The 25523-nt window shown below is 45.9% G+C and overlaps 1 protein-coding gene across 3 annotated transcripts in view; it reads right to left on the bottom strand.

The window, feature by feature from the left end:
* Nucleotides 1-25523, bottom strand: part of LOC306794148 (partitioning defective 3 homolog) — a gene marked incomplete at its 5' end in the record, with an annotated part of 334738 nt that overhangs the window by 185346 nt on the left and 123869 nt on the right. For all 3 annotated transcript variants that reach the window (XM_079292080.1, XM_079292081.1, XM_079292082.1), the window contains 2 exons: nucleotides 12178-12315; nucleotides 15168-15346. In XM_079292080.1, coding sequence (XP_079148206.1) covers nucleotides 12178-12315; nucleotides 15168-15346 — 317 coding nt within the window. The remainder of the gene's footprint in view (nucleotides 1-12177; nucleotides 12316-15167; nucleotides 15347-25523) is intronic.

Here is a 25523-nt window from a genome sequence, read left to right as displayed (position 1 = left end):
GTTTGAATTTCAATGAGAGCACCCGCCGTTTGTATCTGGATCGCAATTAAACACATTTCTTTCTTCTTTTTTGTGATTATTTTCGGTGGCCCAGTGCGTGAGTCAGAATCACACTGACTTATTGAGTCACGCGGCGGCTGCCAATAAGCTGCACTCTGCGCGCTGCCAAATTGTCATCCGAAAGCATCTGATACAACGGTTACTGTGATGCAAATGTTGCAACGCCGAGTAATAATGGCAGATAAAATGGAGAGAGCAGCGATTCACACAAGAATCTCATGCATTCTATGTAGGGACGCTGCGACCTCAAACTCTGAACACGGAACATGAAGACGGAGGAAATGAAGAATGAGGGTGAACGATGTTGAACGATGAATAATCAAGTGGCAAGTAAAGCTTTGGTACACATTGCAGCGAGTTATTACAGGGGGTGAACGGTCTATTCCACAGATCAGCCGTTGTTTGCTGCCTTGTTTGAGCAGGTGGGGGGGGGGGGGGCTCATCTGTAGCGTCATGGGAGCAGTGTGGGGCGAGGCGCGGGGTGCTTTCCATTTCGTTTTTAATTGGAAGCTGAAATTCTTGGACAAGGGGGAGACAGAAAGCCATTTGGCCGAGTCTCAGCCAGGGCTAAATGAAGAGGGCCGTGTGGAGATGAGGGGCCTGTGGAGGGCCAGTAATGAAGAGAGGTCCCAAAAGACTCCGGCAGAGCCGCGGTAATCTGGCGGACCCAGGGAGGAGGGGCCCGAGGTGGTGGTGGGTGTCAGGGGGAGGGTTGACACGCTTTAATGGAGAAAGGAGGGATGAGAGAGGAATGAGAGGGAGGTAAGAGGACAAACCTGAGGGGGTCTGAGCTACACAAACAAACGTCAACAGCCTTGTAATTATTCCGATGTAAAAAAGTCATTTCTTGCATTTCTGCACACGTCGCGGCTCTGCGCGCGTGTGATTTAAAGAGATATCGATTGATCAAAGGAGGGTGCTAGTTAGAGTTGAAGATAATTGACTTGCTAAATACAACAAGTGATTGCAATCACTGACAGAGATAAGAGCACGGGGGAATCATCAGTGCCACAACAAACAAGACGGATCGGCGCCTGGATAGTCGATTTGCAGCATGTAAACACTGCGCGCGTGAAGAAACACACCTCAAACCCAGGGCACCTGTCGGCATCCCTACATATCCAGGTATATGTTGTTGTTGTTTCAGCCAATCACATCACAGCAGCAGCAGGAGTCACATCTTCCAACACATAGACCCCTCCCAACAAGCAAACCAACTGGTGTGTCCCCGCTCCACTGTTTCCTAAATGGAAAAGGCTGTCAGCGTGGCTCTGGTTGAAATCATGATTCCATGTGGGAATATCAGAGTATGTTGTGATGGAGCTCAGCAGGGGTGATATTCTCCACCAAAGGCTCCCACGGCGTGTCGATAGAGAACATAAAGAGGAGAGTTCCAATGGGAAACTCTGCGGGGAGAATGGCGGCCCATTACAGAGGTGCTCCACGCTACGATGACACCATTAATGCTGTCTCGGCGATTCTAAATTCAATGTGGGCATCCAGCCATGAGATAGGGAGGGTCAAACCTGATTCATGAACAAATAAACACACAAATATATGTCACATTCCTGTCTCGTTTCATTTGTGATTTGTTTAATTGTGACAATTAAGCATTACATTACATTTATATATTAATCCATTCATGTAATCACATATTGTGGTAGTTATGTGTACATAAATGTACTGAACAACACGGCTATTCATTGTTTGATGTGTTTTTAAGTTTCATTTTTGTGAAATTTCGAATGTAGTTTTTTTAACATGTTGCAAGTGTGTGGCTCGCTGCTTTTATGTGAAACTTTTTAATGCTGTCTTGGCCAGGAAAAAAGGATTTTATATCTCAATGGGAATATTCTGGTAAAATAAAGATTAAATAAAATAAAAATAAAATAAATAAATCTACAGACACACATACAGTATATAGTTAGTCTCGGCTCTTTAAACCCTCTTTAAACCCGTACGACGTTAAAAGGATACCAGTGGTTTTGCCCGTTTTACTGCAGTTTTCAGACATTCCAGATGGTGTCCAATTGTTTCATTTAAGACATGTGGATTAAAACTAGCTTGAGACAGGTAATGTATCACCGGGAAGAAAGTGGCACCATGATGAAAGTTAAGCTACGTTTTTGTGGTAGGCTACTGCAGTCAAGCGTGACATCATTTGTCTTCCGGGTGGTGAATTAATGTCTTGGTGGGACGCTCCAACACCCAAGATTCTAGCTTGAGCTGACAGACATCACACTCCTTCATAAAAGAAGATGCCAGTATTATCCTCATCCTCGTCTTCAATGCTGAAGTCGGAGTTGTCGGAGCTTCCTGTCAGAAGACATTTCTAACTCTGTTCTTTGTACTTCCACCTGCTCTGCACTATGTCTGATGTGATTGATTATCCACGGTACTTAAAGCTAATTCAAAGTCTCGGCAGGTTCATCTTCATACTGTCCTGAAGTGAGAACACCAAAGCATCTGTGCTTCATATTCACTCCTCATACAACGAATGACGAGGTAGATAATGTTCAAGGACAATTTGACGTTTGATGGACGCGCATACAAAGTATTCCTCGGTAACATCTCTATCATGATGAGGCATGCGTGACCCTTACAACCATCTCACAGCCACAGATGCTCTGGACACATCCTTTATGTGTTGCTGTCGGATTTTCTTTATCAAATGTGGATATGAAATTGGACAACAATGGTGCGCAATGAAGAACGGAGCAATATCTGAGTGAATCCAAATAAGACCTCCTGGTGGTGCAGCACAAAGTGGCTGGCTACCATGGCTACATCTGTACGGGATGACCAGAAATGGAGTGATTGGCCCACCACCATCTGTCCCCTTCTCACCCTCTCTCTTTAAAGGCTCTCTATTCCTCCATCTCCTTGGCTCTGGAAGTGAAACCACCGCATTGCTCTCTGTTCGCATCCAACTGTGACCCCTTTTGTTCTCCGGCCGATGCAAAGGAAACGGTTCTCTTTGGGCGAGATGGCGAAGCAGCCAGTCTCCTGTTTCTCCGTGTTTACTGTCGGCCGGTGCCTTATTACATTCCTTCAGCGACTTAAAAGCATTGCCCTCCCCCCCCCCCCCCAATGGGACCCATAAAACAGAGTGAAAAGCCTATTGTGACAATGGACCTCATTGTGTCAGAGTGGACTCATTTGGCACTCTGTGGAGAGTGGAAATGTGTGGCATATAATTTTTTCTTTCAAAAAGCTGTGAGGGAAGAGAGGGTGAGAAAGTAGAGAGAAATCAAATAAATAGGAGTGAATGACTTCGCACTGTGGGAAATCTGGCACTGTCAATCACAGACGTCCATCTAGAGCCTCAGTGTCGGGCATAAAAAGAGCTTTTTTAGCCGTAGCTGTTGCAGAATGTACTTTCCTTGGCTTTTTATATTTGTTTCTCTCTTGTCCTTCGAGTTGGAGTCAGGTTTTTGCTGTTTTTGAATTACCATTTGAGGAAGACTTCTTTTTGCCCTGGCTGCCAACCAGAGGGGCGTAATTAACTTCACAACAGCAGAATCGTGCATGAATATAGGCCATGCTGCTCCTACAAAAGATTCAGCGTTCCCCCTCCAAAGCCCAGTCACTGCACCCCTCGGAAAGAAAAAAAAAGTAATTGGATTCAACTGAAAATGTAGGAAGATAAGCACAAAATGATTTCACCTTAAGAAACATTGTGAAGAGTGTGCATCTTCCTCTCCCAGCTTTGTTCTCCGCTGCCCGCGCTGGTTTGGCTCCACGCTGGCGGCCCCCCATTTTATTCCCTGAAGTCATTATTGTCTTCGGCTAAGGTGCCCCTGCTCCCTGTGATTTGTGGGTAATGAGCTGGCACCCCCCTGCCCGTGTTCAATTATTCTCATTGAGAAAGTGATTTCTCACTCCACGGAGCAAATCAGAGGAGGCGAAAGCGCGAACCCTAATCGAGAATTAACGCGTTCACAGCCGGCAGTGCGAGGAGAGGGAAAGCCACCCTGATGCTGCGGAGGTGGCGTGGATGAAAAAAGAGGGGATGGAGGATGGAGGAGGGCGGAGGGACGGACGAGTGATGGGCAACGGAGGTAAAAACGATTTTTCACCTGTCGCTGAAAACCCCTGTTTTAGTACGTCTACTCGTCTTCAGTGTTTTGAAGTGAGAAAAAGAAACTGAACAAAACTCGTCAAAAGAAAGGTGATGTGTTTACATCACCTTTCAGAGCAGACAGCCTTGCTGAAGGGCTGTTAGCAGTGATGGGCTGGACGTGCAAGAGAGAACGACATCTGAGCAGCAATTAACCACGGAGAGAGAGAGAGAGAGCAAGAGAGCGAGAGAGAGAGAGAGGGAGAGGGGAGAGAGAGAGCGAGAGAGAGAGAGAGGGAGAGGGGAGAGAGAGAGAGAGAGAGAGAGAGAGAGAGAGGGAGAGAGAGCGAGAGAGCGAGAGAGGGAGAGGGAGAGAGAGAGAGAGGGAGAGAGAGAGCGAGAGAGAGAGAGAGAGCAAGAGAGCAAGAGAGTGAGAGAGAGAGGGAGAGAGAGAGAGAGAGAGAGAGAGAGAGAGAGAGAGAGGGAGGGAGAGGGAGCCGAAAGAGGATGAAGCGAGCAGACGAGTGCAAACTTTGGAGGGAAAAATGCAGACGAGAGGGAGAGATGAAGAGCACCCACAGCTCAGTGAGTACTAATGACCTGACAGGAGGAGAGGAAGACAGCTTCAGCATGAAGAGGAAGGACACAGACGTTTACGTTTGGAACCAGACATGTCGCTTTGCAGATAAATCAAGATTAAACAAGTGTTTTATTAACAGCTGACTAAGTATTAACTAATGCGACAAATTAATCGCATTGCACACTTTTATTGTTGTTGTTGTTGTTGTTGACTTTAATTGCCCATTTGCTTTTTCAGAGGCTTTTTTTTTTATTCTGACAGAACTATAATTCTAAAGAAAAAAGCAACAATGTTTTAATTCTCAGGGGGAGGCTATTGCATTCAATTAGTTACATTTGAAAAGCTTTCGTGAATATATAAAAATAAAATTAAAAATTGCTATCAACCTTCCGAAGCCTGAATCAGTCAAAACTCCAATCTGAACAGTCTCGGCACACACGCAGCCTGCAGAGCAAGACAGGTTCAACATGTTCAGGCTACAGTACAGCTGACAGAGGGGAGCGTTGGCAACTTCCAAAAAAAAAAAGCTGTTCAGACGAGATAAGAGAACAGACACGATTTGCACGATCCCCAATGAAGTAAGGAAGACAAGACAACGAAGGAGAGCAAGAACAAATGAGAGATATCTCTGCTCGGAGGGGAAAGAAAAGCCAAACGTGGCACCAAACTTTGTCATGGAACAAGAGAGGATGACAACCTTTTTCTTTTTTTTGTTCTTCTTTCCAAAGAGGCTGATTCCCAATTCTGAGTGGAGCAACATTTTCTGCTTTTCCTCTCTTCCGGTCCCCTGCTGGCGGCCTTTTCACATGCTGTCCTTGGGAAGTATATGTGTCTGCTGTGTTATGTGCTTGGGATTAAGTTGTGAAAGTTTCTCTGAATTGTTAAGCACTTATTTCTATCATTCACATTCTCCGTCGGTCCTGGCGTGCGTGTGCGTGTGTGTGCGTGTGTGTGTGTCTGTGTGTGTGTGTGTGTGTGTGTGTGAAGGTGAGCCTTGCTGAATGCCAATAGACGCAGAGATCCGAGTGAGAAAAGCTTCTGGGCAGGAAAGCTGGTGGATGATTAACTGTCTTGTACTCAATATAAATCACACCCACACCCACCCACACACACACGCACACACACACACACACACATATGTTACGGTTCATGGCGATTATCACTGCCATTTATTTATAACAAAGATGTTAAGTTAATCATGAGACGTTAAATAGCATTAATTGCTCATTTACAATCTAGTTTCCCTGCTGTGGAATGAATCAACTAAATCACACCAACAGTGTATGTGTGTGTGTGTGTGTTTGTGTGCTCACTCCTAAGATAATGTGACTTTGTCCAAATATCAGTCGGTGTCCCTACAGTCCATATAAGCTACGTCCTGGCACCACCATGAGGTTGACACTTGTGACTTTTCGGTGAAACGTTTCAAAACACTCGGATGGATTGTCATGGAATTTGGAACAGAGATTCATACCAAACACCTGAAAAAATAATGACAATGTGATCCGCCTCAGTTGTACGTTCACATTAGTTTGAGGACCTGAACAGAACAAAAAGTGGTACTCTTGGAACAAGAAAAAAAGAGCCCAGAAAACCGAGAACGTGGTGTTTAGCGCACAAAACGACAAAGACCTTGACGTGCTGCGTCAAGTCAAGAGGTGAAGAGCATGTTGGAAATTGAGAAGAAGACAACAAGGCAGAGAAAGAGGCCATGGGGCAGCAAAATAATAATAATCTCAGCAGCTAAATAAAGGTCTGCTTGATACAACTACGATGTTTCAAAAAATGTATAAAATACCTTGCAAGAAATAAACCGAAGGTTTCAAAATGAAAAAGATACCATGAGACAACAAAAGCAGGGCGTGCATGGAGACATTCAGACGACCAAAGGGCTAAAGTGTCTGAGCACGATTATTATTGAACAAAGCGGGAAAATGAGTCTGTTAACTGACTAAATCAAGCCCTGAAACAGGAAGTTCATGAGCTGAAGGTGAAGTGCTGGAAGGTAAGATGTCAAATGCTCAAGCTAACTTCCCAAGCCCACTTAGAGGTTAAAGGAGGAGGTGACCAGAACTAAATGAGGCTTAAAAAGCAGTGCAGGCCTGGGCTCTGGTCTGTCAGGGGTCATGAAGTTCCTGCAGGGGTTCAGTGGCGATGGCTAATGAAGAGAGGAGAGGCCGGTGTGACGCTCCGGGCTACATTGTTCTCATTCAGGTCCCAGGCTGGACTGGAGCGTCCCTGGTGAGCTGCCATTTAAACAAACACTCCCAGAGGAGGAAAATACGGGCCACCCGTAGACTGTGGACAGAGTCACCGTGACGTCACGCCATCTTGGCAACCAGAAGAGACACTAGAGGGAGGAACTAAGTACAACCGAACGCAAAGTGCGTTTTTAGGTGACCAAAAAGGTAACAATTAACTTTCATGAACTGAAACACACTGTGAAAGGATTAAAGTTGTGAGACGCAAACACGGACAAATCCCAGACGGACAACGCCGTGGTAGAGACCTGCCAATCACAGGGTAGCCCCGCCCCCAAGGCATCCCCTGCTTCATGGTCTATTTCACTCTAAATGTGACTGTAACTTCCGAAATGAACATCATGCAACCGGAGGAGTCGACCACTGCCGGTTGTTGGAAAAAAAATTCAGACCCGGGGGTTGCCATCTGGGTCCCCCACTTCAAGATGTACAGCTTGTGATTTAGCATCAGACTCTCAAATTCAGTCTGTACTTAAGGTAAAGGTAAACTGGGCAGCCATTATAAAGCTCCTGGTGAGTTCATGCACACGGTGACATGGTCTTCTACAGACAATATGCACAAGAGCTCTCATCTAGTCCGGCAACGAGTTCCAGGGAGAGTTAAGGGGGTAAGGATAAGTCCACGGTCCTCTCTGCAGGCCCAGGACACTACAACGGGACTGACTGAGCCACTCTGGAATGTGCGCTGCTGTTTTTCTGTGCGCTCGCCTGCACTAAACAAAAACCCCCGACCGTCTCTTTATCAAACATCAGCCCTGATTTGTCTGAAGCCGAATGCACTCACACTGCATCCACCAGGTCGCCCTGGAGAGAAGAGAAACGGGTGAGCTGTCCTCTTCCGACCTCACCCGTCCTCCGCGTTCGTCTCTCAGACGGACAGGAACAGAAAGAGAGACTGTGTCAGGCAGCCATGGGTTTTGGGCTTATTGCTGTGTTTTCTCTCCGCGCTCAACTGCTCTAACTTTGCCGGCGGCTCGCCTCGAGGGTCTGCAGACTGTGTGGGCTTTGCCAACAAGCTAGTCGGGAGAATACACTGAGTTCACTCACCAACTACTGCGCAGGTAATTAAATGAGAACTTACAGAGCTGACCCACTCAAGGTTTGTTGAGATCCCCCCACTTCAGAGTCTGTTTGCAACTGTATTCAGTGTATTTTTTTGATGAAACAAGTCAAGCTGGAATGTGTTTCAGGCGTTGTAGCAAAGAGAATCCACTTCCAGGTCAGATGGCTGCTGCTCCAGCGTCAGACAAAAGGATGTCAAATGGCACTCAGGTTGACAAATACTGGAATTACTCCTTCAAGCAATTTCTCAAAAGCATTTGCAAGTTTTACACTTTGAGAAAAACAACATTTGATTCATATGCATGCATTCATTCGCTGTGCTTTATTTTGTATACACTTTAAATGTGCAGAAATAAAGCCGCATTGTTGTAAAACAACTGTTGGCTTCTAACTGAAGTGAGAGAGCCCCCCCCCCCCCCCCCCAAAAAAAAGAGGTAAGAAAAAAAAACGTTTTGGAGAGTAATCAGTTCACAAACGCACAATCTGTGTTTGTTGGGTGAGAAATCTTTGACGCCGGCAAATAAAAGGTGTGTTCGCACTGCTCCTCTTATTCCGGCTTGAAGTTGAACAAACTCATCTCGTTTAAACATCGTGGCTCGATGATTGAGCCGCGGCACAGCGCCACTTTGGTTCCCTTTTAGAACTCGCCAGACAAGGTGTCTCATTTTGTCAACAGAGGGAGGGAGGCACTTCCCACAGTTGGAGGCTCGATCAAAGATGTCTGATCTGAGCTGCTTCCACCCAGACATGTTTTGGACTCGGTTATGTAACGCTTTAGTATTCGCTTTCTCGCTTTCTCTTTCATTTTGTTGTGGGCATGACTGTTTGAAACTGATTTTCAAAGCAGGAGCAGTAACAAATAACAAATCAATTTATCTTGGTTTGAAAATGTTCTATAAATAACACATCATAATCATACAAATGTCTCTCTGTTTCTAAAAGCCTTAAACTTTGAACTTCTTGGGTTGACTTCAAACGTCTCCGTCTCCGTCCATGTGAGCCATTGTGGTTGGGTTAAATCCCTCTGTGACTGACAGCTGGTGTCATCCCTGCCTCTGGTACAGCTCATGATAATGGCCTCCGGTCCCTCATCAAGGCTGCAAAATAATACAGTGGAGAGGCACTCAGCCAGATCCGAATGTGTGTAAGCGTAAGTGTGTGTGTGTGTGTGTACGTGTGATGCTGAGCGGGAGGCCCATTAGCATTCATCAGTGGGATAATAGACAAACGTTAATGTCAGCTGTTTATATGAAGAATAACTCATAAGGCCTTGGCGTATATGGGCTGATAGAGCGGGCTCTTCTCCACGCCACATTTGTCAGGTGGTGTGTGTGTGTGTGTGTGTGTGTGTGTGTGTGGGTGTGTGTGTGTGTGTGTGTGTGTGTGTGTGTGGGGAAGGGTGGCGAGGGACTGAACGGCTGGAGCTCCCAAAGTCTCAGATGGAATTGTTTGACACTAAAGTGAATTTATTGACTGCTTAGATAAACATACTGTAAGACAAGTGAGGCGTGCTTTCCAGACATAACGGCGAGACAGCCTTGTGATCTGTGTTGTACGCTGAACAAAAAAAACACGCAAACACATACCACTGCATTATAAAGAGACACCGAACTCCTTATTAAATCCAGGAAATCGTCTCGTTATCAAGATGAATCACAGGTCCCAGGTTTAAAGGGGGATTAACTGAATCACTGCCCCCATCTATATTCACGTTATGTAATGTCAAATAAAATGCCGACAGAAGCACTCCTGCAACACAAAGCTTCAAATCCCTCACTGAGTTTATCATGTCTGTGGTGCTGTGGACCGAAACACAGCTTGTAAAGTCGATTCAACGACCACTTTGGTGTTTTAAGCACAGAAGCCAACGTGTCATTTTTAGTCAGCCTGACTTCACATTCCTAATTTATAGCACTGGGGGGGGGGGGGGGGGGGCTGCTTGAATATGAATGGTGAAGTGAAGCACTTTAAGAGTCACAACAGAGCTGCTTCGCCGACATCCGCCACTAAAGGGAGAAGATGAAGGAAGAAGTGCTTAAACAAACTTAAGGTACAGTATGACTCAGGGAGGGAGGGTGTGTGTGCACGGAGCTAAGAAAAGATGCTGCAGGAGCCACACACACACACACACACACATTATATACAAAGTAAAGAATGCGTCAGATGTTTCAGAGAACAAACAGAAATGAGTGCCCTCTCTTAGTTGTCTTTGTTTTTGCTTTAATCTTTTCTCATGAAGCAGAACAATCACGTACAAGAGAAAAATAATCCACAACAAACAAACAACTTCTAATTGGTGAGATTTTCCTAAAAACATGGTGTGTACGTAGCTGTGTGTGTGTGTGTGTGTGTGTGTGTGTGCGCTCATTATCTCCGCCAGCGCTCTAGCACTGATCACAATTCTTTTTAATTAACCCGCGGCGTGTATTTTTATCTCCCGATGCGATGCTGCTGCGCTGGCCGCCCGTCAGACAGACAAAGAAGACAAAGTATCGAACAGTTGCGCGTGGGAGGGAAAGGCAGCGATCAAGCCGGAGATACAGTGACAGAGAAGGAAAGAAACAACCGGGCCACGCCTCTTTGAAGCCGGCACCGTGTCACCTCTAATGAGCGGATTTGTGTTTCGTGAATCATCTTAAATCGTGCAGCTGTCACATTACAAAGACTCAGGTAGCAGCGAGAATTAGCTGTCGGGTGGATGCTTAAAACTGGCACTGTGGCACTCCTGCTGTTCTTCATCAAATGTTCAAATGTTTGCACTGTACTGGTGTTGGTAGGCCTCCTGCTCTGAAAAAATGTCACCAGACATTGATTTGTATGTATTAACCTGGAAACATTACAGTAATCTTGGATACAATACTGCAGCAGCTTCAGCCAGACAAAACACACAGTGCACTAAGATAGCTTCCTTTTTTTCACGTTCAACATTGCTTTGTCCTGACAGACTGTCTAGCCAGAGACAAACACACTTTATTGTTGCTCTCCGTGACAACGACACACAACCTTGGCCAGGTTGATTTCCTAGGTTGAGACCAGAGAGAGAAACTCAAACAGACCACCCAGAAACTCAAAGCGCGGCAGAGCCCGGACATTCAGGAGAGAACCCCTGGCAAGCTGATCGGAATACCACACAGGCAGCTAGCATGTCCATCAACTCTTTTATTACATGAGCTTCTATTCTTTCCATATCACTACGTTTCACACCCTTTTCTCTGCTCTTTTCTCATCCTTTAACTGGAAGGGCGGGATCGATTCAACACCTCCTACATAGGTCAGAGCAGGTAGCCGAGGCAGAGGCTGCCACACGAGCTGCGAGACCTCCTCTTCACGTCTGTTCTGCTCTCCCGGGCAGAGAGCCTCTTGTCACTTTTAATAACTTGTAAAAGTCGCAGAGTGAGATGATCACAAAGTGGCGACGGAGCGGGGAGAGGTGTGAAGCGAGGAGACAAGCCTGCAGTGACTCACAATGTGTGCTGTTACTTTAGGAAAAGTAGCGCCGCACGGAGCAGGAGCATGAAGTCTGATGTCAGTCACCGTTTCTGTTTTCTCCTTGGCTTGGGCAAGTGAGCAGTCAGGGGGGATGTAACCACCTCGCTGTTATCGGTCACCACTGTGCTGTAACGTGGCAGGGTACGATGCATCGTGACACAGTGATGCCTGTGTGCCTTTTGTTTTCGCAGCCATGCCGAAGAACTAAGTCCACCATTGCTACTTGAAGGTGCTCTGGGTTTACGTCTCAGCCAAATGGCATATGTTGTTCAGTATGTTCCTGTCACTCAGTGGGGAATATTATTAGAGCAACAGGGCTGCCAAGTGGGCGCGTAAACTATTCTTGTGAGCAGATAATAACACCAGCCAGAAATGTCGTGACAGTATGCACGATCCAATTTGATCTCTTCAGATTCTAAGGCCTCAACTCAGGGTGTTTTCCAAGTACCGACCCAATACCAGTGTTCTCTTTCTCCCAAATGTCAAGTCTCTTCATCGCTCTTCATGATCGATCGTATGTAAGGTGACGTGAGGCCAGGGATTGCTGTGACACTTCAAACTGTCCTTAACATGCCTGCCTGCATGTAAACTGTATTTAACGTGGATGTGGACACGGTAACGCTTATGTTTTCCCATCTTTAAAACGAATCGTTCCACCTCCATACCTGTTCCTGTCTGTCCAGCCATTGGTCCACCATTGGATGGTTGGCGCTCAGGGACGATCGGGTCATTTCTCTCTGGAACTGAGTGGTCCAGCCACTCGCGTCGTGAGGAAGACTCCGATAGGCGTGGCCTCCTCTACCCTGCAGAGGAACAGAAGGAGGCGGAGAGCTCAACATCGCTGCACGAGCATCACTTCCATTCCCCGTGTTGTCTGCGTTTGAACGGACAGATTTGTGGGTTGGTGCTATCTATGGCAGCCGGGTGACAGACATCTAGCGGTGGATGTCGGTTGGTATATCTTGGACCCGCGCCACAGACCGGTGCTGTGTTGTTCCTTCTGGTCTCGCTCCCTTCAACCCTCACCCCGAACCCTTCCCCACCGCTAAACCCGAGCCGCTGCTAAGAGGCCTATTGCAATCAGACAGCCGCAGCGAAGGTCTTCCATGACACCTTCCAAAACAACACTGCCACGGTAATGTCGAACAGCGGCAGACTTCAGCAGACTTATTACGATGGCCAAGAGCACAACACACACACTAAATTACATTCCAGACATGCTAGCCCCGGCATTGAATTATGGGCAACTGAAGGTCGCGGTAGCCGAAGCTATTTGAATAGAGATGAAAGCAAATTAATATTAAAAGACACGGCGGAGACAAGGATTCGCCAAGGTACACAAACAGAATGAGAATGATTAAAGGTCTGATGAGTTACGTAACGGCAGCTAAAGAGCGAGACAGGCAGAAACAGAAGTTTGGCTTTCTTTAATGAGACACATCACACAACAGAAGAACACAGACGCAAGTTTGAAAGGAAAATCTCCCAAGTGGCACGTCGCCGAATGAGAGGGAGGATGACAGACAGCCGAAAGGATGAAGAAAGGCACATGAAAACAAGTTGTGTTCGGCGAGGGATAAAACAGCAGCAAACAATGCAAGGAAGAGAGAGAGAGAGAGCGAGAGAGAGAGAGAGAGATCTGATCCCCTGCATGCTAAGAGGCCATGTGTGTTTTAGTGCAGTTGAATGTGACGTGACGGGGCCTGAGGAAGCACAGCAGACGCGTGGGCTCTGCTGAGGCGGCCCCCTGATAGCCAAAGGATCCCTCTCCAAAAACCTTTTACGACGCACATCGTAAAATGCGGAGAAAAACCGAGATACCAGAGAGGTAGCAGCAGGTCAACAGGCCCGTATCTACTCCCTAATCCCTTTATTTGACTGTGCTCAGCGTGGAGAACACGAGGCATTGGAAAGCCATCGGGAGACGTGATGACGTGATGAGTTTACAGTGCTAGCCGATGACTGAGGACTCCCGTCGGCCTGTATTAGGAAGACTTAGCAGAACCGGGCCCTACTCGGCCATAACTGAAGTCACAGGGAATTGAACAGAACATGGCTGGCTGGAGTGTGTACAGGAAACTACCCCAGAGGCACTGTAGTGTATGGCTTGCTTCCATCTGGCAATGCTAATCACTGATGTATGGTTCCCTTTGAGTACAAGGTTTGCGCCCAAGACAAAAACATATGAAAGTCAATGCTGACTAATGCATTCAACATCTGTTGTTGATTGCATGAAATAGACTAAAATAGACTATATGTGTGTGTGTGTGTGTGTGTGTGTGTGTGTGTGTGTGTGTGTGTGTGTGTGTGTGTGTGTGTGTGTGTTTGAGGACAGCCTCCCAGTGCTAGCTCATTACTTTTCAAACCAGCTGCCAGTGAAGATTACTGAAATTGATCTAATTTAGATCACCTGCTACAGAATATTCAGTCAAGCTTTATAGATATTTCAAGCTTTATTCATTTCTAAAATCTAGTCTTTTAAAGTGTCCTTTTGGAGTAAACCATTGAAAAACAGGAATCATGTAATCTGTGGTGTCATGTCACAGTTATCATTGTTATATGATGTGCTTATGTGCAATTGTTTATGTTGTTTATAATCTCAAGTTCAATCCGGTTGATCCTCGCTTAAAGCCATACCAAACATCAACATCCTGCAGAGGGCACACGAGAGCGGAGCAAAGAACGCCTATTTACATTCCCGCTCTCTGTTGTTTTGACATCGTTTCATTATGTCTGAGCTCAAACTGACAAACAAATATTTGAACATATTTGCTCTGCGTAAGATGTGCCAGAAAAAGAAGCCACCCAGACAAAATGAAAGGCCAAATAACCGTTTCCCCTCAACCTCTTTCTTCCCCCCGGCCTCCGCTGGGGAGTGTGCCATTACACTGCGGAGGCTCTAAAGTGTCTAAAGCTCTAAAGTGTCTTTAAATAGGATTATCAGACAGCGCTTCCAGACGCACTAATCACGTGGAGGTTTGCCGTGTCACGTTCCAAGCACTCAATCGTCTCCCTTTTGTTTTTTTTTAAACCTCCCCGTTTCATCAGGACCGCATCTCTCTCTCAGCAAGACGTGATGGTCTGGCAGCACCACGTGGGGGGGGGGAGGGGGGCAGCCATTTTGAGAAGTTAATTGGCTTTCCTTCCCTTTCAGAAGCCGCGGGGGAGGATGTACCTGAGCTACGCTTTTTTTTTGGATTTATAATCAGAAAGGTGAATTTTTAGTTGTTTTTTTAAAGACAAGGGGTGCTGGCAGAAGGAGCGAGTTCCAGTTGAAGACTATATCAACGTCTCTGCTGGATATCTGCAAGCAGCGCAGCACAGGTTTACCTCTTTGATTTGGGGTTCAGAGGAGAGACTGCATGGAAATGAGGGAAGTGAAAAACAGAGCGACTGCTGGAAGTTGAAGGTTTTCAGATCTCTGACATAATTGATGCAGCTCCAGTATTTCTGCAGCTCTGTGGGAAAATAACTTCAGGGCAAGCTGCTGTTGACATTGGTATCAACTAATTGACAGTGATGCGATACAGAATTAATATGACAAAGTTGTTTTTCCACTTTGTTCGATTCTCGTTAGCATTCATGACATGAATTATTTTAGTTCGTAGTCATTTTGAGGTATAGCAGTCGTAAGTCAAGCTTGTGTTTCTGATACCTTTCGTTCCAGGCTGCCGGTGCTCGTGTTTGGTTTGGGGCTGTGCTTTTGGAAGCCAGCAGTAGTGGACCAGCGGGTCGGGTTCTTTCTGGACGGTTCCTCTGGACCGACCGGGACTTCGCCCGGAGGAAGGTCGGCCAGGGAGGGATCGCTACTGCGACGGACGCGGAGAGGCATGTCTGTGGAAGGAAAAGATAGGGGACACAGTGAGGGAAAAAAGAGACTTACAGCAACATTAAACCTGCGCTATTCACACAATGAGCAGATCACTTTCCACCTCAAGTGGTCCAACTGTGGCACATCTCTTCTGTCTGGCAACCAGAGACCCCGACAGAACCTCCTCCACTTCACCATATGTCCGCTGAGACATGGGAAGTGGTGATTATAAATACTTTTCTTTCCATAGAAAGTCTACTCAGCCCAAAGGAAAACATTGTAGAACTCAACTGTGGGAGGCTTGGCTTGGCTTGGGTTCTGCAATAGTGACAGACATATACTGTAGATATATGAGAGAAAATGATGTACCCCTTTGCTCGGCCTAGTCACCCTAGAAATAACAATTACAACTGTAATTGCAGCAAAATTGCTCACATATCATGATCCAACTCTCAAGATAAGGCTCATTTTACACACCGCACTGAAGACTGATGCTGATTCTGGAAAGTTGCCCGGGATTGAAACCGGGTCTCCCAACCAAAACCACCCCCTGCCATCAAACATCTAGAAGAAACTGCACAGGAAGCGCTGGTCCATGTTACAGCATGCCACATTGACCGAACTGCAACTAAAACCGGGTGTAAAGTTCACGTATTCGATGAGAGCTGCCAGAACAAGCAGAAGGAATGAAATGTGCTCCAACAGAGACATTCAGGGAGGAATCCTGCTGATGCCTGTTACACTGCAAGTGTATCCGTGAGCCGGGGTATGAATCATCTGGATTTTCCCAGAAGGCCATATGGATTTGTTTGTGACGCTCTAGCAAGCCTGCGCGCGGCACCCACGATTATGCAAATAGTTGGGTAACCACCTGTCATCCATCGGCGGATCACGGCACAGCGAGCATATGCCGGCGCTAATCTTCCATCTGATACACCAGAGACACGTCTTAGCGGCGCATTCAAATCACGGCTTACGCTGTGCCGCAACTCGTGCGTATTTAATGCCGTGACAAGACTGGGGAGACTTGGATGCGACTGTAATCGTTTGTTGCTCCCCGCCTGCAGGGTAGTAAATGAAGGCAGCACAATTATGTGACTGAATCCCCCAAAATAAAGGTGGGATCAGCGACGTGTTTGTCAGTCGCCTTTATTCTCACACCCTGGCTTACGATATTTTGTCGATCAAGAATCCTTTCAAGACGCCTCCCTCTTGACCTTCTCACATGTCCGTCACCTGTGCTTACTCTCACATGATGAAACATCCATTCTACCCCACTCCCACCATCTAATCCTCCTCGACCCCATCATAAGGTGGTCTGTCGTGTTCTCAACAACACTTCGCTTGAAGGTTGCAGGCCGACTCACTGAGAGTCATTCTGGTCCCTCGCTCGCCTGCAGACTGTTGTTCCTGAGTACTTCTCACAGTTTGAACCGTGCCTGTCATTAAGGGTTATCTAGTAACCCTGACTTGTAGCAGTCTGCATCGTTCAAGTACAACAGTGCTTCTGCATTCAATGAAGGTGACTGTTTAAGATAGTGTTGTACATGCATGTGGCCTCAGACACAGCAGCACAATTTAGCATTTTACAATTCACGCCCAGCTATCAGTGGATGTGCAGGCATTGCATAGCCCTTTATGGAGCAGGATGATGAGTTTGTGTATGTACGGTTACTGTTTCCATTTAATTAACTGGAACCACGATCTTAAACTAACCCGAACAGAGTGTTTTGCCTGCCTAACACTCGCCCGGACCTTAACCATAATGTCCCTGCCATGGCCAGTTTATTACCCTCACCTTAACTTTGCTGTAATTGCAGAAAGCATTGGATGTGAAAGTGTTGTCAAGGAACGTAATGGGGCACTTGCGGAAATAACTGCTGCTGTCGTTCTTCTTGGGAGGACAGTCTGTGGGACACAGAGCAGAACTCAGCAATCCACTCAGCACTTTCACTACATGTTACAGGAGTTTAATGGTGACTTGACCACATTTGACATGATTTTAAATGCTTCATATTGCTCGTCATTAAATCTAAGCTGTATGTTGTAAAAAGTCTTCTTATTGTTGCCAACTTTACTGCTGGGTTTGACAACGTCTCAGTCTCACTTCCAAAAATCCCCCGTGTGGCTGATGCCAACCAGGAAACATTTGCACCGTGATCCTGTTTCAGTTCAAAAAGAGCTGTTGTCACAGCGTGTCCCCCGCCTCTCTTCTTCCACTGTGAGCAGAGGGAGTTCTTATGCATATGATATGATGACATCTGGAAACTTCTCGGAACTTTCTCTGCAACCAAAAAGTGTAGCTGAGCGAAACTCCTTTTTCTGAGCAACTCCAGTTCATAAAAGTCTATTTCTCATGAGGGACTCATCGCTGCAAGTCCTCATACAGCAACAGGTAGCTTGTAAAACCGCACTTTCAAAGTAGCTTTTCCAACACTCTGTTAAAAGTTTCATCTCCCCCCCCCACCCCTAACCTAACCACTCTGCTGCCTCAGACCATGCCAGCAAAACTCACCAGCAGCTCTTAATATATGCTGCATTACTCTGTTACAAATGTGTTTCATTGATGTTGGCCCTTGTCTGTAGGATTCCTCAAAGGAGGTTTGAAATTGAGTAAAGAAAAGCACAGCTAGCAGCCAGACGGCCAGTCGCTGTGCGTTTACTCTTAAATTAGGTTGAAGATTCAATAATGGCATTCAATAGACTTTGCCCCCCTGTCGGTAACGGCTGGTTCACATCCAGTTCAGGGATCTAATGACATTCACCTCAGACAGCGGGGATAATTAACGTCCAGTATTATCATACATGACAGGCTCAGAGATGACACACACACACATACAGAAAGACAGAGAGTGAGAGGTGGATCCATAGAGACGGGGGGGGGCGGAATCAAATCAAACAAAGTCCGGGATAAAAAAACGCAGCCGCTCCCTAGATTGTTTAAATTTCTACCTGTCTTCTACCTCTGAATGAGGCTTTTTTTATTGGACATTTTGAATCAAGCTTTCTGTTTTGCATATCTGTGTGTGTGTGTGTGTGTGTGTGTGTGTGTGTGTGTGTGTGTGTGTGTGTGTGTGTGTGCGTGTGCGTGTGTGTGTGTGTGTGGACAGAAGGTTATACAAGACACTTGATGTGGATTAAAAGCCTTGGTGTATTTCCCAGAATACCTCAAGGGCTCAGCTCTTACTGGACGTTTATCTCGGTCTTTTGACAACATGACAGCGTCGATCTCGCTTTATGCCACGCGATTGTTTCCAGATGCCGACACTAAGATGTCCATTGTGAGGGGACGAAACGTTGTATTTGTGTTGTTTAATACCAGGCTTGTACGGTACCAAACATTCACACATAATAAGTATGTTGAATTCAAATGCAGCAGATAAAGACGGAAGCATTAACAATAACCAGAGGAGCATATTCAAATATAGTGAGTCTTCTTTGAAATCCTCACAGATCAACATATGATACATAAGAGCGCTGTGTGTGCTTGTTTCTGTTTAGAAGGTCACAATATGAAGATTCCCCCCCCCCCCCCCCCCCCCCGGTCTCCCTGACCAATTTTGCTCTCCTTCATTTGTGATGGGATTATCCCGGCAGTCCGAAGGGCTTGGTTGGTCCCACGTTTAATAACCAGCGCCACCACTTCAGACCGAGCCAGCCATCGATCCAGGCTGCAGACGGAGTGAGGCCGTTGGAGGGGGGGGGGGGGGGGGGGGGGAGATGGCTAATAAATAGAGGCCCTAATCCAGCCCCTGTAGTGAGGGATTATGGCCAGGGCGCAGGGTCATAGAGATGTACACACACACACACACACCACAGGGAGAGGTCGGCCTCTCCAGGGGCTATTACCTCGTATTGCTTTGTCCTTTATTTATCTTTCACTCTCACCTTGTTTGCGCGAGAAATACATTAGCTGGAATGAATCACCGTGGATAAAAGCACTGCTTTATATATATATATATATATATATATATATATATATATATATATATATATATATATATATATATGATATATACTACAGTTTTCAGCTACAGCTACTGATTTGTGCTGGTTTCATGGCTGCAACACAGGAATGGGAACATTTCACATCAGTCTGTAACCATCACCGTACAAAAGCGGGATTGAAGAGGCGCTGTGTTATTTATTCACACAATATTATCATCAGTGTACTCTCAAAATAAAGCCATAAATGAATGAAATGTTTTCGAACAATACACTGGACTCAGTATTGGGATGTTCAGGATGTTTCACTCTTGGCATCTTTGACATCTTCTGACCTCACTTAAAGCCAGAAAGCATTTCAGTTTTTGCAACAAATAAGATATAATAAAAATCAATTACAATATATACCGTATTTATAACAATGTCTTGCCGTGTCAAAACCATGACAGAGCCTATTTTAGGTGTTCCATATATGAAAAGAGACGTTATTTAACAACATTTATTCAGAGACGCAGAGAGAATGTGTGTTGGTCCAATCAGGAACAGGGAGGGTTTGTGTTGTTGTGAGAGATAACTGTCAATCATCTGTTGTCCACTTCGCCCTTAAGCTGCACTTATATCCAGCATCACATGCCCTCTTCACTGGCAAAAAGAACCGGCATCAGCATTATGAAAATGAATTCATAAATAACTGTAGCAACTTGCTTGCAACCAGCTACAGAAAGGTTTGCTGAACTGACAGTGGTGAGGGCGTTTACCAGTGTACCAGTGTTTTTTCTCGGTGTTACAGCTATGAAATGAAACATGATTCAGTGTTTGCGTGGCCTACTTATGACCACAATATTTACTGGGACACTAATTTGTATAAACTGGTTGGCTGAGATGAATCTACACAGAGAACGTTACCTCAACTTTAAAAGAAGCTGCTTGGTGTTTACTCCTCCACCGAATTAAACTCTCCTCTTTGTAGTCATCTCTCTAGTCGCTCACAAACAACGGCGAGCTGCAGCACGGCGACATCTACCTCACTACGTTTTCACACGTTTCCCTCAAGTGGCTCTAATAACAGAGCCAAATCAACTTCCTACTGTCGCCTCACTGTGCACACACTCTTTGGGGTTTGACACAAAAAGCAGTGAACCATCCCTTTGTTTTCCTATGTGCCTCCATGTGGATTCACCCTTTAATCAGAATATAAGAGGCGGGCTCTGCACGTATACATTATGGAGGATAACCTCTGCAGTGAACGTCACAGATGCTAGAATGCACCCTCGAACGGTATGTTCCTGCAGAGTGAGAGGTAATGGAATAAATAAAGCAGGTCTTCAATAGTATTTAAATACAAAGTTGGAATAGAGGTGGTATCAGCCGAGCAGGGATGAAGGCTGTCTGGTGGGTGAACTGGGTATCTTCCTCTTGAGACCCTCTGGTCCTGGTGTACGCTGAGTCCATGCTTTCACAGTGAGCTGATTTAAATATAAATGCCAAGCAACCCAGGCTTCATGAAATGTCTAAAAGCTGTGTTGTTTTTCTTCCCTGGGCTACTTTGAATACCTCAAGCCTGGGCCAGTTCAATGTTTGAATAAAAGATGGCACTGAGCCATTTTAACTCTCTTCTCCAACCACTGACGACATATTGATGTCCCTTGTGTGCGGCGAATAGGGATTTCCACTGAATACACCCTGCCCTGAATCATCCACAGGGGAACAAAAAAAAATTCCATTTTTGGGGAAGACAGTTCTGCAGTGGTGGGAACCGGGACTGTGCAGGAGGAGATGAAAAATGTAGAAGACTTGAAATAGGACGCTGGTCAGCCGAAGGCCAGACGGGGTCATGAGCACCACTCGGGAGTGCTTCTGTGGAGTGTTTAGCAAACCTCTAATCTGATGCCACGTCAGAGACTGAGAGGAGGCAAACTTTGAATAAACATCAACTGTTGACCTTTACACCAAGAGCAAGAGATGAAATCCAATAGATGGATGGAAAAGCACTTTAAGGCAATGGGGCAGTTATGAAAACAAAAGCCCTACTTGGCTTTAGAGTTAAGTGCCCAACAATCTATACATTGTGTGTGTGTGTGTGTGTGTGCGTGTGTGTGTGTGTGTGTGTGTGTGTGTGTGTGTGTGTGTGTGTATTTTATGCATATGTATGTCGTATATTTTTCTGTGTGCGCAGACTTGTGCATTTTGGCTTTCATGTACATTGTATATCCAAATATTTAGCTTGTGAAAAATCCAGTTGAATGTCGCTAGTTCCACTACTTTCTATTTACGCAGGTTCATGCACTAAAAGGACATGTTTGCAGAGCAATCCAAACAAGCCGTGGCTTTGTCCTCCGTGCTGTTTACAGGTTCTAAAGGTGAAGTTCTTCACACAGCAGCAGCCTCCTGTTGCAGACTGGCCGAAAAGATCACTTGCCTGGCAGCGTATAGCCTCTGTAGGAAAGCATCTCCACTTCTTTGGATGGTTGATAGAACTAATACATCTCCGTGCCATAACTCTATATCGCGGTCGTCTCCTCAAAATGAGCAGTTAAAGACTGAGCCTCTGCACAGTCACAGCGATCTCTTCAATCTTCTTCTGCCACGTTCGGCACCGACTGTAAAGCTGAAGGGGCTCACAATGGCATTATTTGACCATTAAATAGGGATTTTGGAAGTTCTGCTCAGTTTGGAATCAGTCCTCTTCTCAATGACAAACTTCATATGTCAATCACATTTCTTTAGGTTTTGGGTACGATGTCCCATCACAGTCCCCGAGTAAAAACACTCGAGAGCTGCATTCACACAGGGCTGCTGAGACAACTGTCCTGTTTTCACTTTAAGCAAGAAATATAGAGAGAAAGAGACTGATGCTCTTCTCCTGACAGAAACACAATCCAGACTATTTACTGGAGAGAAAAAGGAGAGGATGTCAGACTCCCTAAAGTCCTGTTGGGGTCTGGCCATATGGCTTAAACATGTGCTGTGGACAAAGACAATCAGGCCTTCGCTTTTTCAAGCAAAGGTCTCATCCTGACTTGTAGTTTGAGGAGAGCAAAGGGATTTCACACTCAGGTGTGAATTCCCCCCCCCCCAAATAACCATGGTAACCGCGGCAATCTCATTGGCCGAGAGCCAAGAGACCCCAGGACCCCTGTGGTTCGACCTCTGTTCTATAAAACTATCTGCTGCCCCCACTTCTATGCTTTTCCCCTTCGACCTCGGTTGAGTTAGGAAGCACACCACGCTCTCTTCGCTCGGACACCCCCGTCCAGGCCACAGAAGAACCAGCTTTCCCCCCACGAGGGAGCCCCTCGAACCCTCATCAAACCCTGTCAGGTCACGAGCCATTTCGCTGGACGAAACAGCCCGCGATAACGAATCTGCATCAGCATTCGTTCAGTGCTTTCTGCTTCTTTTTATTTTGTGCACAAACCGGCACAGAGGAGCCGACGAAGCCTCGCTCCTCTCCTGACCGATGATTACCGGGAGACCTACGGACCACGTCGTCTCAGCCGAAGTTAAACTGTCCTCCCTGCAGCGAGGACAGATCACGTCTGCGTTTGCTCCCGAGCCACGCCAACGGACCGAAGCCGCACCAGCAACGCCGTGCGACACACAGCGCCCGCTGCAAAGCCGCGCTGCAAGCAGCCCCCCCCCTGTCCCCCTTCCCGACGAGGAAGACGGACCACTTTGCCACAAACACTTCCACGTTGCAACGAAGCATCTACAAGTAAGGTTCTTGGCATTTGGGCATAGCTTAGCTTAAATTAACTTAAGTTTAATTCAGGCCATTCATTTATATGTTGATATTCCCGTGTTTTTGTTGTTTAAATTACTGTCGCGTGATATCGAGATATTACGCAACTCCTCGCGGACGAGAGAAGCTCCGCTGTATTTGTGTATTAACTGTGACTGTTTGCTTGGATTTATTTGATTTCTTTTCATTTGTTTTACTACACTTCGTGTAGTATTCTCTGCTCATTAAATCAACTCTGTGAGTGAGCTGAGGTGCGTGGCTTATCACGGCATATGTTACCGGCAGTTCAAAGACGACAGCGGTATATTTATGCATGATAGAACCAGCCAACTCAGGCTCACTACAACGCGGACCGCGCGCAGAAGTCTGATTCATGAGCCCCCACCTTTTCCTCTTTCCTCCTCTCACGTAACACGCACACACAGCTCCTGGGGAACCTCGTTCAAGCGAGCGCCTCACACACGTGCTGCATCGGCACACGTGAATTACTTACAGCAGCCTAACTGCCATTTTTGTCCGAGTTACTCGACTCCGCCATCTTTGTAGTTTTTAGCTGTAGTTCTTAAGGCCCCTCCCCTTTGGCCAGCGTCACTCGACGCCGCCATCTTTGTAGTCTTTAGCGTAGCTGTAAGACTCCTTCCTGTTCACCCACAGACCCACACACACACATACACATACACACACAGACATACACCCTCATCCACTTTATTCATTCTTTAGTTTAGGCATATAAAATTGTATGATAACGTTTGTTGGTTGCAATATTAATTGATTTGATCATTTATTATTTTGATTCAATAAACTCTGTTATACTTTCAGGAGCAGTCGTCTGTGATTACTTGTGCATATGTATTTGATAAGACTGTATGTAGTAGCCTGTGCTCGAACTTAAAAACCTTCACTGTCACTGAATGTATAGTCATACGCAGACTATTGACATTATGAGTGACTACTAATTATGAGACTTAGTTTTATCGTTTGGTTATTGGTCCCTGTTCGCAGGGTGGTGCCCCGTTTATATTAATAATCATTAATAATTGTTACATACATCAATAATTCTATTGATGTCAAGAATTCAGTTTCTTAAATGCTGATAACCCAAACACGCTCCGTTAGATCCCAACATAATGGTGCCCCGTGTGAGGGTACGTTATTCCAGTTTTGTTACAGTATATATGCACAGTAATCCATAATTATTTTTGAATAATTAATTTTCCAAAAAAATATTTTTTTTTCGAAAAATTATTTTTTTCCCTCTTTTGAATGATCCAAATTCCTGAAACTTATTTCCCAAAATAGGTAGGCTTTGATCTTCAAAATCTTGTCTTATTGTAATTCAATTTTTGATTTAAAATTTTGATTTTTAATCTTAATCTTTAATTCCCTTCTCGAAATTTGATTTCGTTTCCTTTCCAGGTTTAATAATTCATTTCACTTCTTAAACTAACAGCCAGCTGTGTAGTAGATTTGATCATTTATTTGTAATACCTTGCTTGCTTTCTTAAATCCCTCCAAAGAAGTTACACACAGCTGTCACAGGCCCAAAGTGCTAAACCACATTAGCATCTTCGCACCTCTGGCTGCAAAGCAGTAGTGATACCTCAGAGCAGCAACAGTAGAAACGTAAGTCACAGAGCTAGACATTTCACTGTGCGCCTGCATGAACCGTAACACTAACAGTAATAAACATCTAACAGTAGAAATCCTAAGTTACAGAACTAGACATTTCACTGAGAACCGTAAACACTAACAGTTTCCGTTCTAACACTAGGGAATTAACAACCACTGGGAGTCGTGCTCATTAGAGAGAATGAGTGACGAGAAATCCCCCATTCCTGGAGCTGTAGCTCCAGAAGACACCGCATTACGAGATGCGGTGGCTGATGTCCTCGGACTCACAGCAAAGGAAAGAGAGTACTTTGCAAAATACACTGCTGTCCTATGCGACGAGCAATTAGAGCAGCTGGTGGCTTATGTAAATAACCCAGCAGGTAACAGAGAGCGCCTGATTCAGAACGTAATCGGCGAAATACTGCTCATCTACCATCAGAAAATGCAGCTGCAAGCTGCCCGAACCCGGGCACAGAGCGACGAGCAGCAACGCGAGATCTGGACACTCCGAACAGAGGTTCAGGAGTTGTCACGTGACTGTAGAGCCCTACAGTCAGAAAATAGTAGCCTGCGCAGTGACCTCAGAGAGGTCAACCTAAAACTCTCTAAAGCATCAGAGAGTGATGACAAACTGAAAGCGCTTCAAGGTGTTCCAGCAACCCCGGTAGGTACTGCTACCCCCTACCGAACCTTTCAGCCCAGTCATTTCTTGGTCTCGGCTCCCTCATTCCCCGAGACCCGAACCACCTTGCATTTCTTGAAAGCGACATCCCCAACCAGGAGGAGAGAGGACCAACACCAGGTCCTAGTCGGCCCAGGTGGCTTCAAAACCACCTCAGGCGAACGCAATCCTCCACGCAGTTCACGCGCGCGACAAGAACTGACCCCATCCCCCTCAGGGA

The sequence above is a fragment of the Melanostigma gelatinosum genome (assembly GCF_949748355.1).
Source record: "Melanostigma gelatinosum genome assembly, chromosome: 20".
NCBI classification, from domain to species: Eukaryota; Metazoa; Chordata; class Actinopteri; order Perciformes; family Zoarcidae; genus Melanostigma; species Melanostigma gelatinosum.
The sequence above is the reverse complement of the archived record's forward strand: the minus strand, read 5'-3'. Positions and strand labels throughout refer to the sequence as shown.